General features: G+C 38.8%; 2 protein-coding genes across 4 annotated transcripts in view; both read right to left on the bottom strand.

Annotated features, from left to right (window-relative positions):
- Positions 1–1,743: 1,743 nt before the first annotated feature.
- LOC127429196 (serine/arginine-rich splicing factor 1B) lies at positions 1,744–7,768 on the bottom strand. 2 transcript variants are annotated; one of them, XR_007895243.1, is made up of 5 exons: positions 7,371–7,768; positions 6,762–6,940; positions 4,186–4,358; positions 3,053–3,871; positions 1,744–2,379 (listed from the first exon to the last, which is right to left on the bottom strand). XR_007895243.1 is itself a non-coding variant. In XM_051678072.1 (4 exons), the coding sequence occupies exons 1-4, from the start codon at positions 7,556–7,558 to the stop codon at positions 3,689–3,691; spliced, it is 723 nt and encodes a 240-aa protein (XP_051534032.1). In that variant the 5' UTR covers positions 7,559–7,768; the 3' UTR covers positions 2,914–3,688. The 2 variants fall into 2 exon arrangements, 1 of the variants encoding a protein (XP_051534032.1); XM_051678072.1 differs by lacking the exon at positions 1,744–2,379 and having other exon boundaries at positions 2,914–3,871.
- Positions 7,769–10,579: 2,811 nt separating this feature from the next.
- The window catches only part of LOC127429185 (GPI transamidase component PIG-S-like), a 10,246-nt gene continuing 1,046 nt past the window's right edge, over positions 10,580–19,779 (bottom strand). Inside the window, exons 5-12 of one of the 2 annotated variants that reach the window (XM_051678053.1) lie at positions 18,002–18,093; positions 17,671–17,908; positions 17,440–17,582; positions 16,546–16,660; positions 16,191–16,336; positions 14,826–14,926; positions 12,239–12,449; positions 10,580–12,126 (exon numbers count right to left, since the gene is read on the bottom strand). In XM_051678053.1, coding sequence (XP_051534013.1) covers positions 11,848–12,126; positions 12,239–12,449; positions 14,826–14,926; positions 16,191–16,336; positions 16,546–16,660; positions 17,440–17,582; positions 17,671–17,908; positions 18,002–18,093 — 1,325 coding nt within the window. In that variant the 3' untranslated portion in view covers positions 10,580–11,847. Of the gene's footprint in view, positions 12,127–12,231; positions 12,450–14,825; positions 14,927–16,190; positions 16,337–16,545; positions 16,661–17,439; positions 17,583–17,670; positions 17,909–18,001; positions 18,094–19,779 lie in introns of both variants that reach the window. The other variant, XM_051678054.1, reaches the window with a different exon arrangement.

Here is a 19,779-nt window from a genome sequence, read left to right as displayed (position 1 = left end):
CGCCATGGGTTCCCCCTGGATTTTCCTATGGGATTTTATAATGAGGTTTTTGAATTTATGTAGGGTGACCATATTCTGGTTTTCCAAAAAGAGGACACCTTTTTTTAGTACCTTAACTTACTAATACTATTATTTTGAATGGCCATGGAAAATAAAGCAATGTGATAACAATTTTACCTGGTCGCAAAACGTAGTCCGTTAATTTACCTGATGAACTTTCACCTTTTGCTGACCCTTTATGCTTCGCAGAGTTAATGTGTGCTTCTAAATCACTTTTACCTTTATTAGCAACTGACACATAAGTGCCAGCTTTACATGTCATACATTCTGCTTCCCACGGATCTCGACCTGGACGAAAGCATGGGAATTTTTTGTGCAAATCTTCTGTAAATTTGCACTTTCGTTTGGGCATTGTTTCCACTCAGCTGTCATTTGCTGCTACTGTCAAGCAACTGTTTGATGCCGAACACAACAGCCCTTCACGGAGAGATTGACAGGCAGGAATTTGGCCAATAGTTGCTGCAAGCCTCTTATAATCGACCAATTGGTGTGCGAGAAGGCGGGACTTACAAAGAGGGGTTAAAGCAATGCAAATATGTGCGCACACACAATGAAGTATTAGACCAGAAGCACATCATAATGCAACTAAAGCCGATTTAGAAATCCCGCCGGACGCTTTTTTAAGGTCCGAAAAAGAGGACATATCCGGGAAAAATAGGACGTATGATCACCGTAACTTATGAGTAAAATAAGGTCTGTGGTAAACATTACTTGACGATATGTGGACGTTTTGTTCTGAATTTAGAAGACGGCGTTCGATTTATTTTTGTATGTAATACGGCTTCAAAATTCACGTTTGACTTTTATGTCTGAAGGTGTGTAATTTATGTTGTAGAACAAAACGTCCACGTACCAAGTAATGTTTACCACAGACCTTATTTAACTCACAAGTTCAAAAAACCCATTATACAAACCCATAGTAAAATCCAGAGGGAACCCATGGCGAATTAGACTTCCCGGTTTTTGGACTACATGGTGAACAGCTTTATTGTCTTACTGTAACCACAAATTTTTTTTTTTTTTTTTAAATGAACGAGAGACCAATTGAAATTCATTTTTTGCGGTAATCAACATTGTGCCACATATGCTGTCGATTAAAGGTGCACTCGGTAAGTTTTTGTTCACGTTGTCATGGATTTACACTGACACCTAACGGTGTGGATGCAGAATCATTCAAACTCAATAGATTTAAGTTTCAGATGTCATTGTAGAAATTCACAATTCACAGCCAGCCAGGGTTATTTAAATCCCTGAGTGAACGTGTCCAATAATAGGGTGGTTACTGAGATTAAGCGAGTAGTATTCGGATGGTCATGTGATTCTAACATGGCAACTCCCATGTGCGGACCCTCTACATATTGAATAAAAGAGCTTTTATAAGGTTACTGATATGACTAAAGTCTTAATTTCATGTGAGTGGTCATGATTTTAGACATTGGTTTCAAGATTACAATTCATTTCATAAACTGCAACTTGAAGCTTAATTTGCATTGTACCCAGAATATTCCTTTAAATATCTGTATAACTGCCTTATCCAGTGTGTATTAGATCAACATTTTTCATGGACACATACATTTATGTACACTGTTGTTGTGTCAACTAAGTTTCATATTACCTTAGACAAAAAAATGCAGTGTAAAATTGATTTTCAGAAAAAGGAAGCAATGAAAACAACATGCAAGTTAAATGGACATTCAGTCTTTATTTAAAGAAGGGTTTAAGAGAGAAAAGGACACACTACAAACTAAGAATATAGAGTAGCCAATTGTGGGGAAAAGAAACACCACTGCCAACACAGGAAATGCCAACAAATGTATAAGTAATTTGTGTTTTTGAAACCCTAAATAAACTACAATATCCCCTCAAAATGTCCCTATTAGCCCACCCTCCCACTATAATTACCCTCTATTTACCACGCTCTTCATGTGGATTCCATCCAAAGCAACTGATCCAGACTTCTGGTTCCTTGCTCTGCTCCTTTTTAAACCAAAAAAACTCATCTCACAAAACAAAAGAAGCACATGGATCCTTTCTGCGCGCATCATTGGCGATTCACGAAAAAAATAATTTGGTTTTAAAGAAGCCAATTAAGACGTCAAGTATCCTTTTCTGCGTTTAACTCCTTTAATTGTGGTTTGGTGGGGGGATGTGGGGCTGGGGTTGGGATCCTCTCCTATGGTTCCCGCTCCCGGTTAATTGATCCCGCTCCATGTATGTATCCATCCTTATCCTAATCCTAATCCTGCTCCTGATCCTGAACTGATCCAATGATTCGGCTCCAAGGATCGGGACACAGTGAGCCCCTCCTCCAATCCAAACCTTTGAATACCAGCAAAATCAAAAAGAGGGAGGTAACAAGTTAGAATCACAGCTAAATGAAGCTTCTGGTTCATCTATCATTTGATAAGTTGATCATAGGAGCGGTACGTTAATTTGTGTTTTTTTTATTTTTTTTTATTGTAAATGATAATGATAAAAAGGATACCAGACTATGATATGCTCCGGCAGAAACTTAGAGCACCACCTAAACACATTAAATTGTGCTTATTTCATTGGAAAAACAAGCCAAACTAACCTATAGAAAAAAAGACACACTTTGCCTTAAACATTTTACATTACAACTGCGCATTTCAAATGTTTATCTTAGGTATCTATTGCTAAATCTACATAATGGTTCAACAAAAGCCAAATCCCAGCAGTTTGGACAACAGGCAATTTTTTTAAAGAACAAAATACCCAAAAAAACAAAACAATGCTGTCTTTATGTATGCACAAGCTTTGCAACATCCAGACAGTACACATGCATGCTTAGCAGCAGTGACCAGTGAAAAAAAAATGTTTAAAGAGGGGAAGGGGGTGTTGTGAAGGGAGGAAAAATGGCAAAGCAAAACTAATGTGTTACTCAACCATGAGATTCCAGACTATTGAAAGTCTTTAGAAAAAAAAAAAACTGCCTTGTTTTATAGGTGACTAAAGCCGCTTGTCGTCATACCATTGCTTCCTTAAATGAAATGCCTGCTCCTCCTCCTCCAAAAACGCTTTATCCTAATTTGAATGAATTGTGCTTCAAAATCCTTTATTCCAATGCTTTCTTTAATCCTGCTCTTCTGTTGTCTATAGAAAGACATGAAAAGGTAAAAGTAGAACAGTTGTCCAACAAAATAAAAAACTTTCCACCCCAAAAAAAGCCAAAATTGAAGCATTATTAACAATAAAACAGTAGCAAATTAAACATACAAATACTTAAAGCATTTCAACATGTCCCCTTATTGTCTCAAATATAGTATACAAGGGATGAGTATAAAGATCCAGTTAAAATGTGAATGCAAGACAAACACACAAAATAGGGTCATGGGATAGAAGAGAACAAAAAAAGGACTGACAGGGAAGGAAGAGAGAGAACGGAAAACATCCACTTAATTACACTTGACTGCCATTAGCGAAATGACAACCAAATAAAAATGTAATGTTTGGATATTCTGTGACAAACCAAAGATGAGATAATGCAAACTGGGTAAAGTGGAGAGACAAAACAAGTCAAGAGAGCAATGAAGTATAACAGTGGGTCTAACAGAGGGCGACACAGGGTGTATGAGTGTGGCCAGCCAACTAGCTGTGATGTGGATGTTTAGGTGCGGGAACGGGAGCGGCTGTGGCGGGGCGAGTAACGTGGAGATCCTCGGCTGCGGCGTGGAGAGTAGCTGCGACTGCGGCTGTTGCTCCGGCTGCGACTCCTGCTGCGAGAGTGCGAGCGCCCATAACTGGGGCTGCGCGGGCCATCCACTTTTACACGGATGTACGCCGTCTCCCCCTGAAGAACACATAATGGAACACTTTCTAACTAAGAACTAAGAATTGACAGATTACTCCTACTTCTGAAACAGATTATTTAGATTTACGAGCACTGTGCCAAATCACATCATAACTGACAGTTCTTTCTGTATGTGGCCTACTGACAAAATCACTTACATTCAAAAGATCCATTCCATGGATCCTCCTAGTCCATGTGGCTCCATCATGGGTCTCTGACATCAAGCTTACCTTGATATTTCCAAATCCTTAAGCTATGCCCTGTCCTGTCCTTTCCTTTCCAATGGCGGTCTACGTTGAAGAACTCAAACCTACCTCATGTGACCGGAACTTAGTGTTATCCAGCTTTCGAACGGCGTAGGTCATGTCTTCTTTGCGCACAAACTCCACAACGCCGGTGCCATCTCGGAAAACGTCAGCATAACATACATCACCTGCTTCACGCATGTGATCCTTAAGGTCCTGCCAGCTGCCACTAGGAGGAAGTCCTGAGTAAAAAGAGTCAAACACAAATCAGCGTTGCTGCAGAGTTTTCAAAATCAAATTTAAGACTTAAGATTTTTAAGACCTGAACAAAATGAATGCAGTATGCCCATACAGAACAAAAACACACAATCTCAAAATAAATCACACATCACAGATTCTTTGAATTAAACAGGCTGGGGAACATATTCAACAAGGCCTTAGAACTTGTAACACTGCTTATCAGTAAAACAGGGTATCTCCCAGTTTAAAATACTCACATCATATTTAAATTAGTTTATGTACCAGTATCTAAAAGCATATGAATTAGGGGTCGACCGATACTGGCTTTTGCTGATACGATAATAATGTGTTGAAAGAGAGGCAATAACAGATTGTCTAACAAACTAAGCATTTATTTTAATACTTGGTTCTACCATGCGTGATCTGTGCAAATGATAATAAAATAACTTAAGACTTAATGACTATAGTTTTTAAAATCAATATACAGTATTGAATATATAAAAAATTTTTTCAGTATTTCCTTCCTGTGAAAGGGCAGGCCAGACAGATGTTACAAGAGTCCAAAATAAATTAAATCCCAGAAACAGATTATTGTGCAACCAAAATTCCAATAACAAAAAAAAATATATATATATATAAAAAAAAAAAAAAAAAAACTAAAACTGTGCATAAAACGGTTAACAATAAACAAGCCCGTAATACACCAGGGACTTTTGGGATATTTTGAAATGTCTGTGCTTCACTGCTTTCAGCTGCTCATTCAAACAGAAAAGGGAAATAAAATATGCACTCTTACGTTCATCTACAAGGTGTTAAAATACAAAGACTTTAAAGTAAATATTGTCATAATTCATCAACAGTTTGATCACTTGTCACAAAAGTCCAGTATTCGTTGACTGCATAATGCTCTGAAGTCGCTGGAAACACTGAATCTCAAATTCCCTGCATGCATGGTGATATCTGAAAACAAAGAGGTATGCGTTGTCGCGATTCATTCAACCCAAAACAATCAAGATGGCGGCCCATGTTGTAGCACCGTTGTTGTGCCTGATATCCACTTTGATAGCATTGTTAAAGATAAATGTTACTTTGTACAACCTTCACATTGTACTCTTTCAAAGGCAACAGGAAGTTTACTCAGAATTGCTGTCCGGCAACGGAACACGAGGACAATTGCTTTTCCATGTATGGTCTGAATGGCAATTTTTTTGCATGCACAGTAAGGGGATATAGGAGTTTTCATATGTTTTATGCAACTTTTTAGAAAACACTTAAAAACATGTGTCAGTGTTGACTGAGAGCATTTCAAAAACAAAAAAGCCATTTTCAAATGTATCCGGATTAATGTGGACATAACCTTACTTGGGCTGTACATCCTAAGATACCTTTGAAAAACAGCAGCATTAAAAATATCAAACTCCAGACACTTTTTTTCTTGCATCCAGCTCCCGTGTCCCATTTAGCAGTGATTATCCGTTTGCTCTATTCCCTTCAAAGACAATTACCCTCCACTGTGAGAGCTTCAAAGAGCTGAGAGGTGATAACAGTCATTCACAAGTCTTTTTTTGGAAATTTTGTTTGGAACAACCCATCAGCATGAATTGTGCTCCCTTCGAAGTGCCCTGCGATGGTATCATCAACGCAGGAGAGAACACAGCCATGTGCGCTGATCAAACGCAGCGGGAGGATTCTCGTTCTAGAAAGCATTTGATTGGACCAAATTTTTCAGCAGTTATGTGAAGACATGATTTTGCCTAAGTCAGTTTAACTGGAAGAGAGAGACTGCAGATCTTCTGAAAACTAATTTTATCAACCTTTAGATGTGCACTAGCATACAGACTACCTTAAAGCTGATAGGAACGGACAAAAAGCAGCAAAACTTAAACTTTGATTTGACCCTCACACCTTTCTACACCTTTTCACACCCATTTCATGAGCCTTTTATTAAGTCTGAATTGTGAACGGCTGGTGCTGAACTAGGGTGGTTTTATGACCCTTTAAGCTACATGAATGTAACCAGTAGATCCTTCGACTTGACTTCAATAATGAAAGTGAAAAGCTTTCAATAGTCTCGACCAGTGTTTCTCAATTTTGTCCTGGAGTACCACTAACAATACACAATTTGGATGTCTCTCTTATTTCACATACTCAATTCAGATCAAGGAGCATTCTTACTAATGAGCTAATCAGTAGAATCAGGTGTGTTGGATAAAGGAGACATCCAAAATATGTAGTGTTAGTGGTACTCCAGTAAAGGATTGAGAAACACTGGTCTGGACCCTTGGAAGAATCGTTTTGAGGAAGAAACACAACAGAGAAGCACTTTTGGATGTCAAAGTTAAGAGTAACAGGGTAGATACAGTCCTGAGACGAGACAAAATGCAACGCAACACCTGTCCACTCACCTGACACTATGACCCTGTATTCAGAGCGTCTGGATGGGGGGCCATATCTGCCTCTGGGAGCTCCAACACCACCACCTCCACCTCTTCCACCTCCCCTGCCACTTCTTGGGAACTCCACTCGAAGACGATAGCCATCATAGTCATAGCCATCTCGTCCATATACAGCATCCTCTGCATCTCTTCAAAGATAGAAAGCAATCAGTTGACATTTTGTGGATTTCCAAGTGACCTCACTGTTTATCACAATATGAACATTTTGTTTAATTTGATTAAAATGCAAAATAATAATAAAATAAAAAAATGCATGGAAAGAGGATTTGCACGTAAAAAGTACTGCAATAACTCAAATTAACTATTTCCATAAAAAGTACAATGAAATACATGAGCACTGACAGGCCTCCTGTAGTCTATCTAGGCATATGACCTGGCTGACAGATTCGCGCGCCTATTTGAGTATGTAACTCAGGCCTGGTTTAAGTAAGTATAGCACATAGCGGTTACATTTTAAATATATTATTGGCTATTAGTTTAGCAACACCTGTAAATAGGCCGAAACTGCCATTTGAACGCGTAGATACAGGCCAGACTGGGTTTGATTGGTGTATTTACCTCGGATCCTCGAACTCCACGAATGCAAACGGCGGACCTCCTCTTCTGTTTTTCAGGTCGATATCCCGAATGGCTCCGTATTTGTAAAACACATCCTCCACGTCCTTGGTGCGAATATCAGGGGGTAAATTACCCACGTAAATCCGACAGTCGTTGTTCCCTGCAGGGCCTCGAATTACACCAGACATATTTAACGAGAAGTTACGCTGATAACGTTGAGAACTTGCAGTGACCGTCTGGCGATTTAACGAACGAATTAGCACTCCTGGGTTGATATAAATTCACCAAATAAAGCTACAGATTATTTCTCAAGACGAGAAAAGAAAAACAATAAAATCCCTCGAAATATGGCGCCTTGGCTTAATCCCTCGTCACAACTCGCGCCTGCGCACTGTGCGCAGAGGAGCCACGCGAAGAATACGCGCATGACAGACAGTTGTGCGGCTGCGGCAAGTGTTTTGCGCTCAAAGAAATATTCCGGGTTATTAGAAACTAAGCTCAACCGACAGCATTTATGGCATAACATTGATTACCACAAAAAAATAATATTGACTTGCCACTCCTTTTCTTTAAAAAAGGCAAAAATCTGTGTCCCAGTGAGGCACTTACAATGGAAGTGAATGGGGGAAATCCGTAAACGTTAAAACACTCAAAAGTTTCAAAAGTAGGCCTATAGCTGGGTCATTCTACAGAAACGTCCACATTTCTGTCCCCAGCCTTTGCAGAAAGCATACACCTTGAATCCACTATTTAGACACAATTTATTTGCATACTTTATTCATATAAGATGTTCTTTGGACAGTTATACCTATTTGAACCACAAATTATCCAATATTTGTTTTTAGTCAATTATTTAAAATTCCAAGTACCATAAAAGTTTTTGTCCCCAAGATCATGCATGGATTTTAAGGGGCAATTTTGAGTTTAAAAATACCTTTCTCTCCTATTTAAAATGTAATAATGTATACCTCAATGTCACATTTATTAAATGAATGACATGATGCATCCACTTGCTGAAGTTGTATCAAGAAAGGTGCATTATAAGTCTTCTGCCTCTTTTCAATTATCAGAAAGTTCCTCATTTGTCTCATAATTTCCTTTGAGGCTTTTTAGGTGATGTCACTGGTATATAACCTATTTTATTACAAGAGAATTGTAAAAAAAAAAAATAGTAATAAATATATATATATATATATATATATATATATATATATATATATATATATATATATATATTGATTAAATGACAAGATTTAGAGAGTACAGAATAATTAGCAACACGTGATTTGAGGTACTGCAGCTGGCATTTTTTAAAATGCATATTTCATGAAAATTGTCACTGGTGTTACCTTTTCTCAGTGATGACCAGTAACAGTGACAGCTTTGTGTAAATAAGCTTTAGTAAAAGCTGTTCATGGAGTTATTATGCATAAAATAGCACTCGTTATCATTGTTTTTTTAGTCAGGTATATGGCCAGACATGGTATAGAGGTTCTTCTGGCCAGGATCTAGAGATGATGTTACTGATGACAGATTATTTGCTTCATTCCAGAGCCCCTGACACTGATCAAGTATTTTATTTGATGTATTTTGTTCCAAAAACTATAAAGTAACACCAGTCACAAAAATACGGCATTTCTGTGGATTCATAAAGCCAAGGGGCTAATCATTAAATGTAACCTTAATGTTTAAAAATAAGATATATTTTCATGCATTTTGCTACCTAAAAAGTGGACTTTTCTGTAGAATGACTCAGCTACAAGACAAACAATATGCACGTTAACATGATTTTAGGCTACATTCACACAGCACAGGTTTGCTGAGAATGCAGATGTGAGACCTGAAAGTATGTCAGTTTGGTTATAGAATGCGGTTGTCACGTAAATAACCGTCCTGTGTGTGAACACAACCGTATTAAGCACTCAAAACAGGTCTGAAAACTGTACCCTGCTGCTGTGTGGATGTGGCCTTAGAGTAATAAAATCGCTTACTAACCTTTTCAGTTTAAAATTATAGTAATTTAAAAACTTTATTGCATGTCGATGTAATGTCAACAAATCCTAAAATGACTGTAAAAATTACAATTTAAACAACTCTACAGCTCAAATAATACATGAGTTTTAAAAGAATAATTACTGTAAATGCTTTTATAAAATTACAAGCGTCACATTTCTGCCATTAAACCCTCCAGAAATTGGCCCCGTTCACTTCCATTGTAAGTATATTGCTGTAACCTAAATTTATGCTTTTTTTTTTTTTTTGAAGAAAAGGAGAGACGAGTCGAAATACGTTTTTGTGGTAATCAACATTATGCCACAAATGCTGTCGACTGAGCTTAACTTGTATTTAACCCTGAATATATTTACATTAAAGGTGCTATATGTCATATTTTGACTGTACTAAATCATAAAATGACCATAATATGTCATTAGAGAATTAGGAAACATGCTAAGTTGAAATACTGGCTTTTCCGATAACAATGCTACAGCCAGTATATTCTACTTTGAAGTTTTCATTCCGGGCCGGAATTTATGTTTATGTTTTGGCCTGTGTGATCCCGCCCACTGCCCACTCACCAATAACATTCCGACACCGCCGGGTTGCCAGATTTGAACAAGTTTGCAGGCAAACAACACTGTGTGCTGCAGCCATGGAAGCCAGCAAACGAAATGGATCAGAAATAACAGATTCCACCCGATATAAAAAGCCTCGCCATCCGTCTAAAAACCACCATGACCAGAGGCATAGTAAAACAAGTATAAATATTGGCGATGCCTTTGGAATATGGAGACAGCTTAAAGCCCAGAAATCCTTTAAAACTTTCTGGCAACCCGCATGAGCTTTGAGTCTGGGGCGGGGCAGACAACTCTCCAATATTTTGAATTTGGACTGCAGTACCCATTTCAAACGCTTGTTGTCAATCTTACATATAGCACCTTTAATATATGTAAGATATTAAACTGAAGTCACATTTATGTTTTCTGTGTGCATTAAAATATCTAGCAATCTGTAACAACACCAACATTCGTATTTAAGCATAAACTGTATGCAAATTTAAAAATCCACCCATCAAAGGTTAGTGAATGCGTCATAATTCCATGTACACTAAAAATGCAGTACATCGGTTATTAGTTAATTATCAGTTTCTAATCAAACTGTCTATCAATCCGGTATTCAGTATTTCAACAAGCTACTCTTATTTTGTATGATAAAGCTTTATTTTTGATATCCTGGGAACATTCTGGAAACAGAATAAAATCACACTGAAACATCTGTAATTCATTCCAAATGAAACACACTCTGCATGAGCTGTACGAATGGGGAAAGAAACAGTAGTTTGCTCCATGAAAAATACTTTCATCCACTCACATTTTGATTTAAAATAATTTAAGTGTAAAAAATGTTAACATAAGCATAAAAAAAATTATATCAGACCATGGTACATTTATGAAAACTGTATGCTAAGGTTGAAACTATGTCAACATCAGAGTAAAAGGATTTTTACATAAGAAATTCATATTACATTTTACATTGTGATATCGTCCCTGACCAAAGGTTCACATTCATTTCAGTTAAAAACTCGCTATACACGAGTCATGACCCTATTTAAATTGAAAACACCCATCAACCCAACATTCCCTGACATTCATAAATGGTAACACAAGCTAGTTATTTTTGTTGCTCCCTTGAAGACTGTTTTAATTCCAAGATTAATCCCTTAAAGGAATAGGTCACCCAAAAATGAAAATGTTCTCATTATTTACTCACCATCCCGGATGTGCATACATTTTCTCTTCTGCAGAACACAAACAGATATTTTTTGAAGAATATCTTAGATCTCCACTGTTTTAATCAAAGTCTTCTGAAGCGGTTTTGGGCGAGAACAGACCAAAATATAACTCCTTTTACACAATAAATCTTGACATCAGCAGTCTCCTTGGCAATCAAGATTCAAGCTCGATTTCACTTCCTAACACCATCTAGCATGAATAAATTAGAGAATCTTCATTTTTGGGTGAACTATTCCTTAAATAAAAGATATACCAATGTGTGCCAAATAAACACTCACCAACATTAATGAAGTGGAGCTGAATCATGGCCCAAAGTTAGTGTTAAAACGAGACACGCAGTGCAAAGACTTAAAAATGTGTGCAGAAAAACCTGATTACATACTGAATATTTCATTAATTAAAAAAAAAATATTTTTGTAAATAATCTGCCTTTGTAAATTTACGCAGCAATGATAATGAACTTAGATTTCATATCATTACTTTACTTGTCAAGGTACTTTAAACTTATTTTTCAGTTGATGACTCTGCTAGACTCCAGGTGTAATAAATATTGAGAAAATGTACCCCACACATCACCTTTTGACATAGTTTGCTGTATCAGTTCAAGTGTGTTTAAAACAACAACAAATGCACACTCTATGCGAGTGCAAGTGTGTAAATGTATACACCAGACAAACTCTGGCCTCTCAGTCATTTTTGGCATGTTTATCTGCTTGCCTTTTCCTAGCTTCGCTCACAATTTTCAGCAGTGAGAGTACAATAGGCACACACATGGGTAGGAAAAGAGGAATGTAAATGGCAAACTTCTGATCATCTGGAAAATAGAGGAGATGCAAAAGAGAGGGGTCGAAAAAGGCTCTCTCTGAAGCCAAAATGGCCTCCCTGCTGTACTGAAGTGCAAAAGCTAAATTCCCAGCCTCTAGCTCTGCGACAGCAAACTGCAGTGACGTTATTGCACTAGAGACCTGTGGAAGAAATAGCAAAATTGTACATTTTAGAATTTATAGAGGACAAATATTCCAAAATTGTACACCAGAATGATTGATGTGTGTGATAAACTCCATGCGGACCTCCCACCTGCTGTGCAATGTTGTCGTTGATAACAATGTTTCCGATCTGGTTGAGAAGCTGAGCCAGCGAGGTGATGGTGTTGCTGGCAGTGGCTATTTTCTCTACACTGCGGCTCCACAAGAGCCGATCCAGCTCCCAGTCAGCCAGTCCAGCACTGCCTGGACTCTGCAGCACAAAGCCTGGGGGAGGATGAGTATGCTGTACTCCCAGCAGAAGCCTGAAAGCAGGATGAAGGACAGAAAGTGATTTAAAATTTTTTGAAAAAAACAAAAACTCATTTAATTACAACTGCCATATAATATACACCGATCAGCTACAACATTAAAACCACCTGCCTAATATTGTGTATATCCCCCTCGTGCCGCCAAAACAGCGCCAACCCGTATCTCAGAATAGCATTCTGTGATTATATTCTTCTCACCACAATTGTACAGAGTGGTTATCTGAGTTACCATAGACTATGTCAGTTGACATCTCTCATCAAGGCATTTCTGTCCCCAGAACTGCCACTCACTGGATGTTTTTTGTTTTTGGCACCATTCTGAGTAAATTGTAGAGACTATGTGTGAAAATCCCACTAGATCAGCAGTTACAGAACAACTCAAACCAGCCCATCTGGCACATACAATCATGCCATGGTCCAAATCACTGAGATCACATTTTTTCCCCATTCTGATGGTTGACGTGTACATTAACTGGTGCTCCTGACCCGTTTCTGCATGATTTTATGCACTGCATTACTGCCACACGATTGGCTGATTAGATAATCGCATGGATGATTGTTGGTGTCAGATGGGCTGGTTTGAGTATTTCTGTAACTGCTGATCTCCTGGGATTTTCACACACTACAGTCTCTAGAATTTACTCAGAATGGTGCCAAAAACAAAAAACATCCAGTGAGTGGCAGTTCTGTGGACGGAAACACCTTGTTGATGAGAGAGGTCGACAGAGAATGGCCAGATTGGTTCGAACTGACATAATCTACGGTAACTCAGATAACCGCTCTGTACAATTGTAGTGAGAAGAATATAATCACAGAATGCTATTCTGAGATGCGGGTTGGCGCTGTTTTGGTGGCACGAGGGGGACAAAAGAACACTTATGTGAGAATGCTGTTTGTAGACTACAGCTCAGCATTCAACACCATAGTGCCCTCCAAGCTAGATGAGAAACTCCAGGCTCTGGGCTTAAACAGCTTGCTGTGCAGCTGGATCCTGGACTTCCTGTCAAGCAGACGCCAGGTGGTTAGAATAGGCAGCAACATCTCCTCCTCACTGACCCTCAACACTGGAGCCCCACAGGGCTGTGTTCTCAGCCCACTCCTGTATTCCCTGTACACACATGACTGTTTGGCAACACATAGCTCCAATGCCATCAAGTTTGCTGATGACACGACGGTGAGGAGCCTACAGAGAGGAGGTGCACACTCTGACACACTGGTGTCAGGAGCACAACCTCACCCTCAACGTCAGTAAGACAAAGGAGGTTGTGGTGGACTTCAGAAGAAAAGACAGAGAACACAGTCCCATCACCATCAATGGAGCACCAGTGGAGAGAGTAAGCAGCTTCAAGTTCCTGGGTGTCCACATCACTGAGGAACTCACATGGTCCATCCACACTGAAGTTGTTGTGAAGAAGGCTCATCAGCGCCTCTTCTTCCTGAGACGGCTGAGGAAGTTTGGAATGAACCGCCACATCCTCACACGGTTCTACACCTGCACTGTAGAGAACATCCTGACTGGCTGGCTGAATCGCCGCCTGTTACGGCAATAGCACCGCCCACAACCGCAAATCACTGCAAAGGGTGGTGCGAACTGCCAGACACATCATTGGAGGTGAGCTGCCCTCCCTCCAGGAAATATATACAAGGCGGTGTGTGAAAAAAGCTCGGAGGATCATCAGAGACTCCAGCCACCCGAGCCATGGGCTGTTCTCACTGCTACCATCAGGTAGGCGGTAATGCAGCATCAGGACCCGCACCAGCCAACTCCATGATAGCTTCTTCCCCCAAGCAATCAGACTTCTGAACTCTTGATCTCCCATGATCAAATACATCAGCACTGAACTTTATTACCCTTACTCTTATATCTCACACCGGACTGTCATAAATTATGTTATTATTATATTATATTCTCTCTTAACAACTGACTATCAACCGACAGCCTGAATGTCAATACAGTACAATACAACCTACTGTACATTCTATATATATATATATACACTTTTTTATATATTTTTATTTTTTATTTTTATTGAATAATGTGTATCTATATAGTGCGTATTGTATACTGAACAGTGTATGTCATTATTTGTATATTGTTGAGTGTAATTATGTGTATATCAGATGTTTAAATTGTGCTGTGTTAATTTGATGTTACTGTAAATTGGTATATGTCTCATCACTGTCACGACTGCTATGTTGATTGGAACTGCACCCAAGAATTTCACACACCATTGCACTTGTGTATATGGCTGTGTGACAATAAAGTGATTTGATTTGATATTTGATTTGATTTGACCTACACAATATTAGGCAGGTAGTTTTAATGTTGTGGCTGATCGGTGTATAAGAAGTAAACAGATAAGTACTAACCGTAACTGCGCCAAGAACACACCCATCACTTTTGCCATGTTGATATTGATGTCTACTGGTAGTTCAGCTTCAGGACCATACATTTCATTCACATTATATACCTTTGAATGTAAATAAAATATATGATCAATACAGACCCGTTTAAAACACCAAGATAAACCGAAGTTCCAACTTTTTTTGACCAGTTAAATTCCATGACTTTTCCAGTCATTTAGGATTGCTAGATACAGATTTAAAAAAATCTATTCAGACTGATCCCCAAATGGATCATTCAGACTGGTTTGTGAACAGAATTCATTAGCTGCGTTTCCACTTTTGGGCCAAATGTTGCTGTGCTGGTATGTGTCAGGGCCAGTTGTGTTCCCAATGTCACTTCCATAGCTTCATCGGGGCCAACAGCCAAGCGCCTTGGCCCGCCGATTACTCCTGGGCCAAAGAAGGCCAACTGGTGACTGAGGTGGGGTCAATGTCAAAGGTGGGGTCAGGTCAGATGTTTCAGCACCAAGACAATTATTTCCCAGTTTTTTGTATCTAGCTACCAGCTTACCTCAACAGATAAATGAAGAATTGTCAGTACTGGTCAGTAAATGAAATCAGGGCTCTTCTGAATATTTGGGCTGATGAAAATGCGCAATGTGAACGTCAGACCAACATTCATCTGCCGAACGAAGATGTGATTAAGTAAATTTAAGTTGTGTATCCAGTGCCCAATGGTACAGGTTTGGGGAAAAAAAAAAGTAGAAAAAAAAGTTGCAGGCTCAGTACAAATCCATGTTCATACTGAAGGCTAGCTAGTCTCCAAAGTCTGATACCTCAGCTTGAGTTTCCCTCTTGCTTGTGAAATGGGTGGGTTGTGTGACATTGGCACCATGGTGGAGGATTAAGGATGGATTTTAGGGCAATGCTGCAGGGTTATTGGCCCAATGCTGGGAATGCAAAGCAATTTTGGGCTTGCGACTCGAGGCTATTGGCCCTGACTGACCAGATGACAGCCCTGGCTCACACTGACCCGATGGTGGAAAAGCGACTATTGACTCAAAAGAATGATTCACTGACAAATCAGAAATCACAGTGGCTTACAAACTGGTTTTACTCTACAAGTGAGCAAAATCTAGTTGATGAGATATTTTTAGTCTAAGCAAGACTAGTAAAATGTATATTCATTATAGAAATGTCCATGACTTTTCCATGATTTTAAAGATGTTATCCATTTCCATTACTTTTCCAGGCCTGTAAATCATACTTTTAAAATTCTCTGATATTTCCAGGTTTTCAATGACTGTGGGATCCCTGAAAAACCGATAAAATAACAGATCCAACATGTATCCAAGAGGTTTGAGGGAATATTTGATCATGGGACAGTACCATGATGCCACCCCAGCGGGGGCTGTGAAAGGCATTGGAGGGCACCTCCCTTTTGGCATGGTCTCGGATGAAAAGAGGAGAGTGGTGGGCATCTGGCACGTACAGCAGGAAGTTCAAAACAGGGTTTAAGGAAGCTGCATTGGACCCTGCATGACAGAGCATAACAATAGGGTTTAGTGAAAAGTGAACAAATCCAATTTTCATTTTAGCTAACTCAACTTAATAATAATAAAAAACAGTGCACACTACTTCTCATCTATTCAAACATTTTCATCTATTCTACTTACTTTACACCATTTTAGATAATAAAATCAGTTTACTGTTTAAATCAGTTATGGAAAAATCCCTTTCTCACCTAGTCTGGCCTCCACAGGGTTGATGACGTGTGAAAGGCTGTCTGCGCTGAGTGTGTAGGCTGACACACTGTTGTCAAAACGAGGGTTAACACCCAGAATGGCGTAATTAAGAATCTGTAAAGAGCAGATATTGATTTAAGAAAAACAGAAGCTGAGAACAGCCTCAATTGTTGTTTGTTTATTGTTAGAATGTTTATCATTCTTAGGAACCATCCACACAAAACTGTTTGTTTTAAAGGGATAGTTCACCAAAAATGAAAATTCTCTCATCATTTACTCACCCTCATGCATTCCCTGATGTGTATGACTTTCTTCTGTTGAACACAAAGATTTTTAGAAGATCTCAGCACTGTCGCTCCTTTCAATGCAAGTGAATGCTGATCAGAACTTTGAATCTCCAAAAATCACATAGAGTCAGCATAAAAGTTATCCATATGACTCCAGTGGTTTAATCCATGTCTTCAGAAGTGATATGGTAGGTGTGGGTGAGAAACAGATCAATATTTAAGTCTGTTTTATTATAAATTCTCCTCCTTGCCCAGTAGGTGGTGATATGCACAAAGATCCAAAATCAAAAGAATAATGTGAAAGTGGAGATTTATAGTAAAAAAAGGACTTAAATATGGATCTGTTTCTCAGCCACACCTATCATATCACTTCTGAAGACATGGATTTAAACACTGTTGTATGGATTAATTGTATGCTGCCTTTATGTGATTTTTGGAGCTTCAAAATTCTGGTCAGCATTCACTTGCATTGTGAGGACCTACAGAGCTGAGATATTCTGCTAAAAATCTTTGTTTGTGTTCAGCAGAAGAAAGTAAGTCACACATCTGGGATGAGGGTGAGTAAATGATGAGAGAATTTTCAGGTGAACTATACCTTTAAGGTACCTGAGAGTCCACTGAAAAGTTGGCTATGGGGGAAAGTTTATTCAGTAGAGGCTGAATGTAGCTATGAAGAGCACCCTCGATATCCCAGTGAAGATTGTGTGACTTTGGGTCTGGATTGAGCAGACTGAATGTGATCTCATAGCCTTAAAGATGAAAGGGAAAAACAAGGTTAGGTGGTTTACATGCAACTGAGATCTACTGAGAGACAAGAAAAACAAGATGTATACTCACCTGGACTATATTTGATGGCTCTCATGCTGTCTGCCATACTGTCTTTAGTGACTTTGGCCATGCGAACACGGTCGCTCAGAGCAGCTATAATATCCTGGTGACTGAAGGACATGGTGTTCAATACCTGCTCCATTTGCGGGTCCAGATTTGACAGAACCTCCTTCAAACTCCACAAACCTTGAACAGGAGAATAACGTAGCAGCGCTGTGCGCCGCTGGCCAACATACACTTTTACATCCTGAGAGTAAACCGCCAGAAAGAGACGGAGATGGTTTTCAGCAAAATGAGCTTCAAGAGTGATTTCCTTTGTATTCACTGTATCTTACTGTACCTCTGGCAATAGGGAGGAGGATTCAGGGATCACATACACAACCACAGACCCACAGGAACTCTCTGTGAGCATGTGTAGGGATAGATCTGCCTCTGTGGGTGTGGAGAGGAAAAGGGCTTAGAGACATGTGTATTATAGGGTTTGTGATTACTGGATACTAGGGGTTGCATGACTGATTATTTTTAATAATTGAATAGTCGAGCACATTAGTCGAGTCAAATTCGACTAGCCGTGACGTCATAAGTGTCTATCCATATTTTAGTGTAGCCTGAACTACTTGTGGCTGCAGGTGGATCACCCTCCTCTTGCAGCCGCTTGTACAGATGATTACTTGCGGACATGGGATCTAGCATGCAGGATGGTGATGCACTGTGTCATCATAATCCAACCTGAAGCGCTTTTCTAATTGTCCCCGAATCACGTTCTTGTAGGAGCTGTGCTGTGCTGTTCATGTTGAAAATCACCAGGGTTGGGAGGGTTACTTTTGAAATGTATTCCACTACAGATTACAGAATACATGCTGTAAAATGTAATTTGTAATGTATTCCGTTAGATTACTCAAGGTCAGTAACGTATTCTAAATAATTTGGATTACTTCTTCAGCACTGGTAGATTTTTTTCACTTGTTTTGACTATAAAAACTCTGCCAGTACAGTAATACAAAATACACATGTTAAAAATACATTCTCTGAAAAACCTAAATATCTTATGCAGTGTTGTTTCCAAAACAAGATCAATCAAACTGATCATGTTTTAAGGATTTTTAGATATTTTTACAGGAAAACGATACAAAAATTATTATCAAGAATATGACTTTTGCCCTAATATCAAAGGTCTTACTAGAAAAAAAGAAATTATGATCCAAAGTGAATTTTCTTGATAAATAAATATGATCGTGCCTGATAACATGTGCATATAAAATGACTAGAAATAACATTTTAGCTTAGCGTAAAGCTGAGAGCTTCTATTTCTTGTGCTCAAAACTTACTTCAAACGTACTTCTCTGTCTGCTCGTATGAATGTAACACATCATAAGAAAGTGTTTCACCGCTGTTCAAATGCACTTTGGATCAAATCATTTATATGTATAAATGTTTTCCATCTGAAAGGACTAAATATTAAATGAAACAAATGACAATAAAATGTAATCTCTTCAGTAATCAAAATACTTTTTTATTGTAACTGTATTCTAATTACCAATGATTTAAATTGTAACTTTAGTGGAATACAGTTACTTATATTTTGTATTTTAAATACGTAATCCCATTACATGTATTCCGTTGCTCCCCAACACTGAAAATCACTAACTAGTGCTAGCAGGTGCCCTTTTAAATGATTATGCATAGCAGTAGTATTTCTGTTATATTTAAAGGCCACTTTGCATAGTTTTTGTGTCATCTTTATTCAAGTACATTTGAGCCACTATCTCTTTCAGTAAAGAGTCATCGGACTCCACACCCGCTGACGAGTTTCCAAAACATTGGATGGCAGGGGAAGAATCATTCATATTCATGTGTAAAGCGATAACTGATTGGGCGATTCAGTAATATTCATCAGGAAAGCGCTACTTGATTAGCCAGGGAAAATATAACCAAACCCCTAAACCTAACCCTAACAAAATCAGGTAGAGCTTTCCTCATTAATATGAATGAGTCTTCTCGTGCCATCTTACGTTTGGAAATCTGCCACCCCCTGTATTTCCTAAAGACGCGTTTTGTAAATCACGTGGAAAGCGACTAGTCGACACGAGCAAAATCTAGTTGACGAAATATTTTTAG

The sequence above is a fragment of the Myxocyprinus asiaticus genome, chromosome 38, assembly GCF_019703515.2.
Source record: "Myxocyprinus asiaticus isolate MX2 ecotype Aquarium Trade chromosome 38, UBuf_Myxa_2, whole genome shotgun sequence".
In the NCBI taxonomy this organism is placed as follows: Eukaryota; Metazoa; Chordata; class Actinopteri; order Cypriniformes; family Catostomidae; genus Myxocyprinus; species Myxocyprinus asiaticus.
The sequence above is the reverse complement of the archived record's forward strand: the minus strand, read 5'-3'. Positions and strand labels throughout refer to the sequence as shown.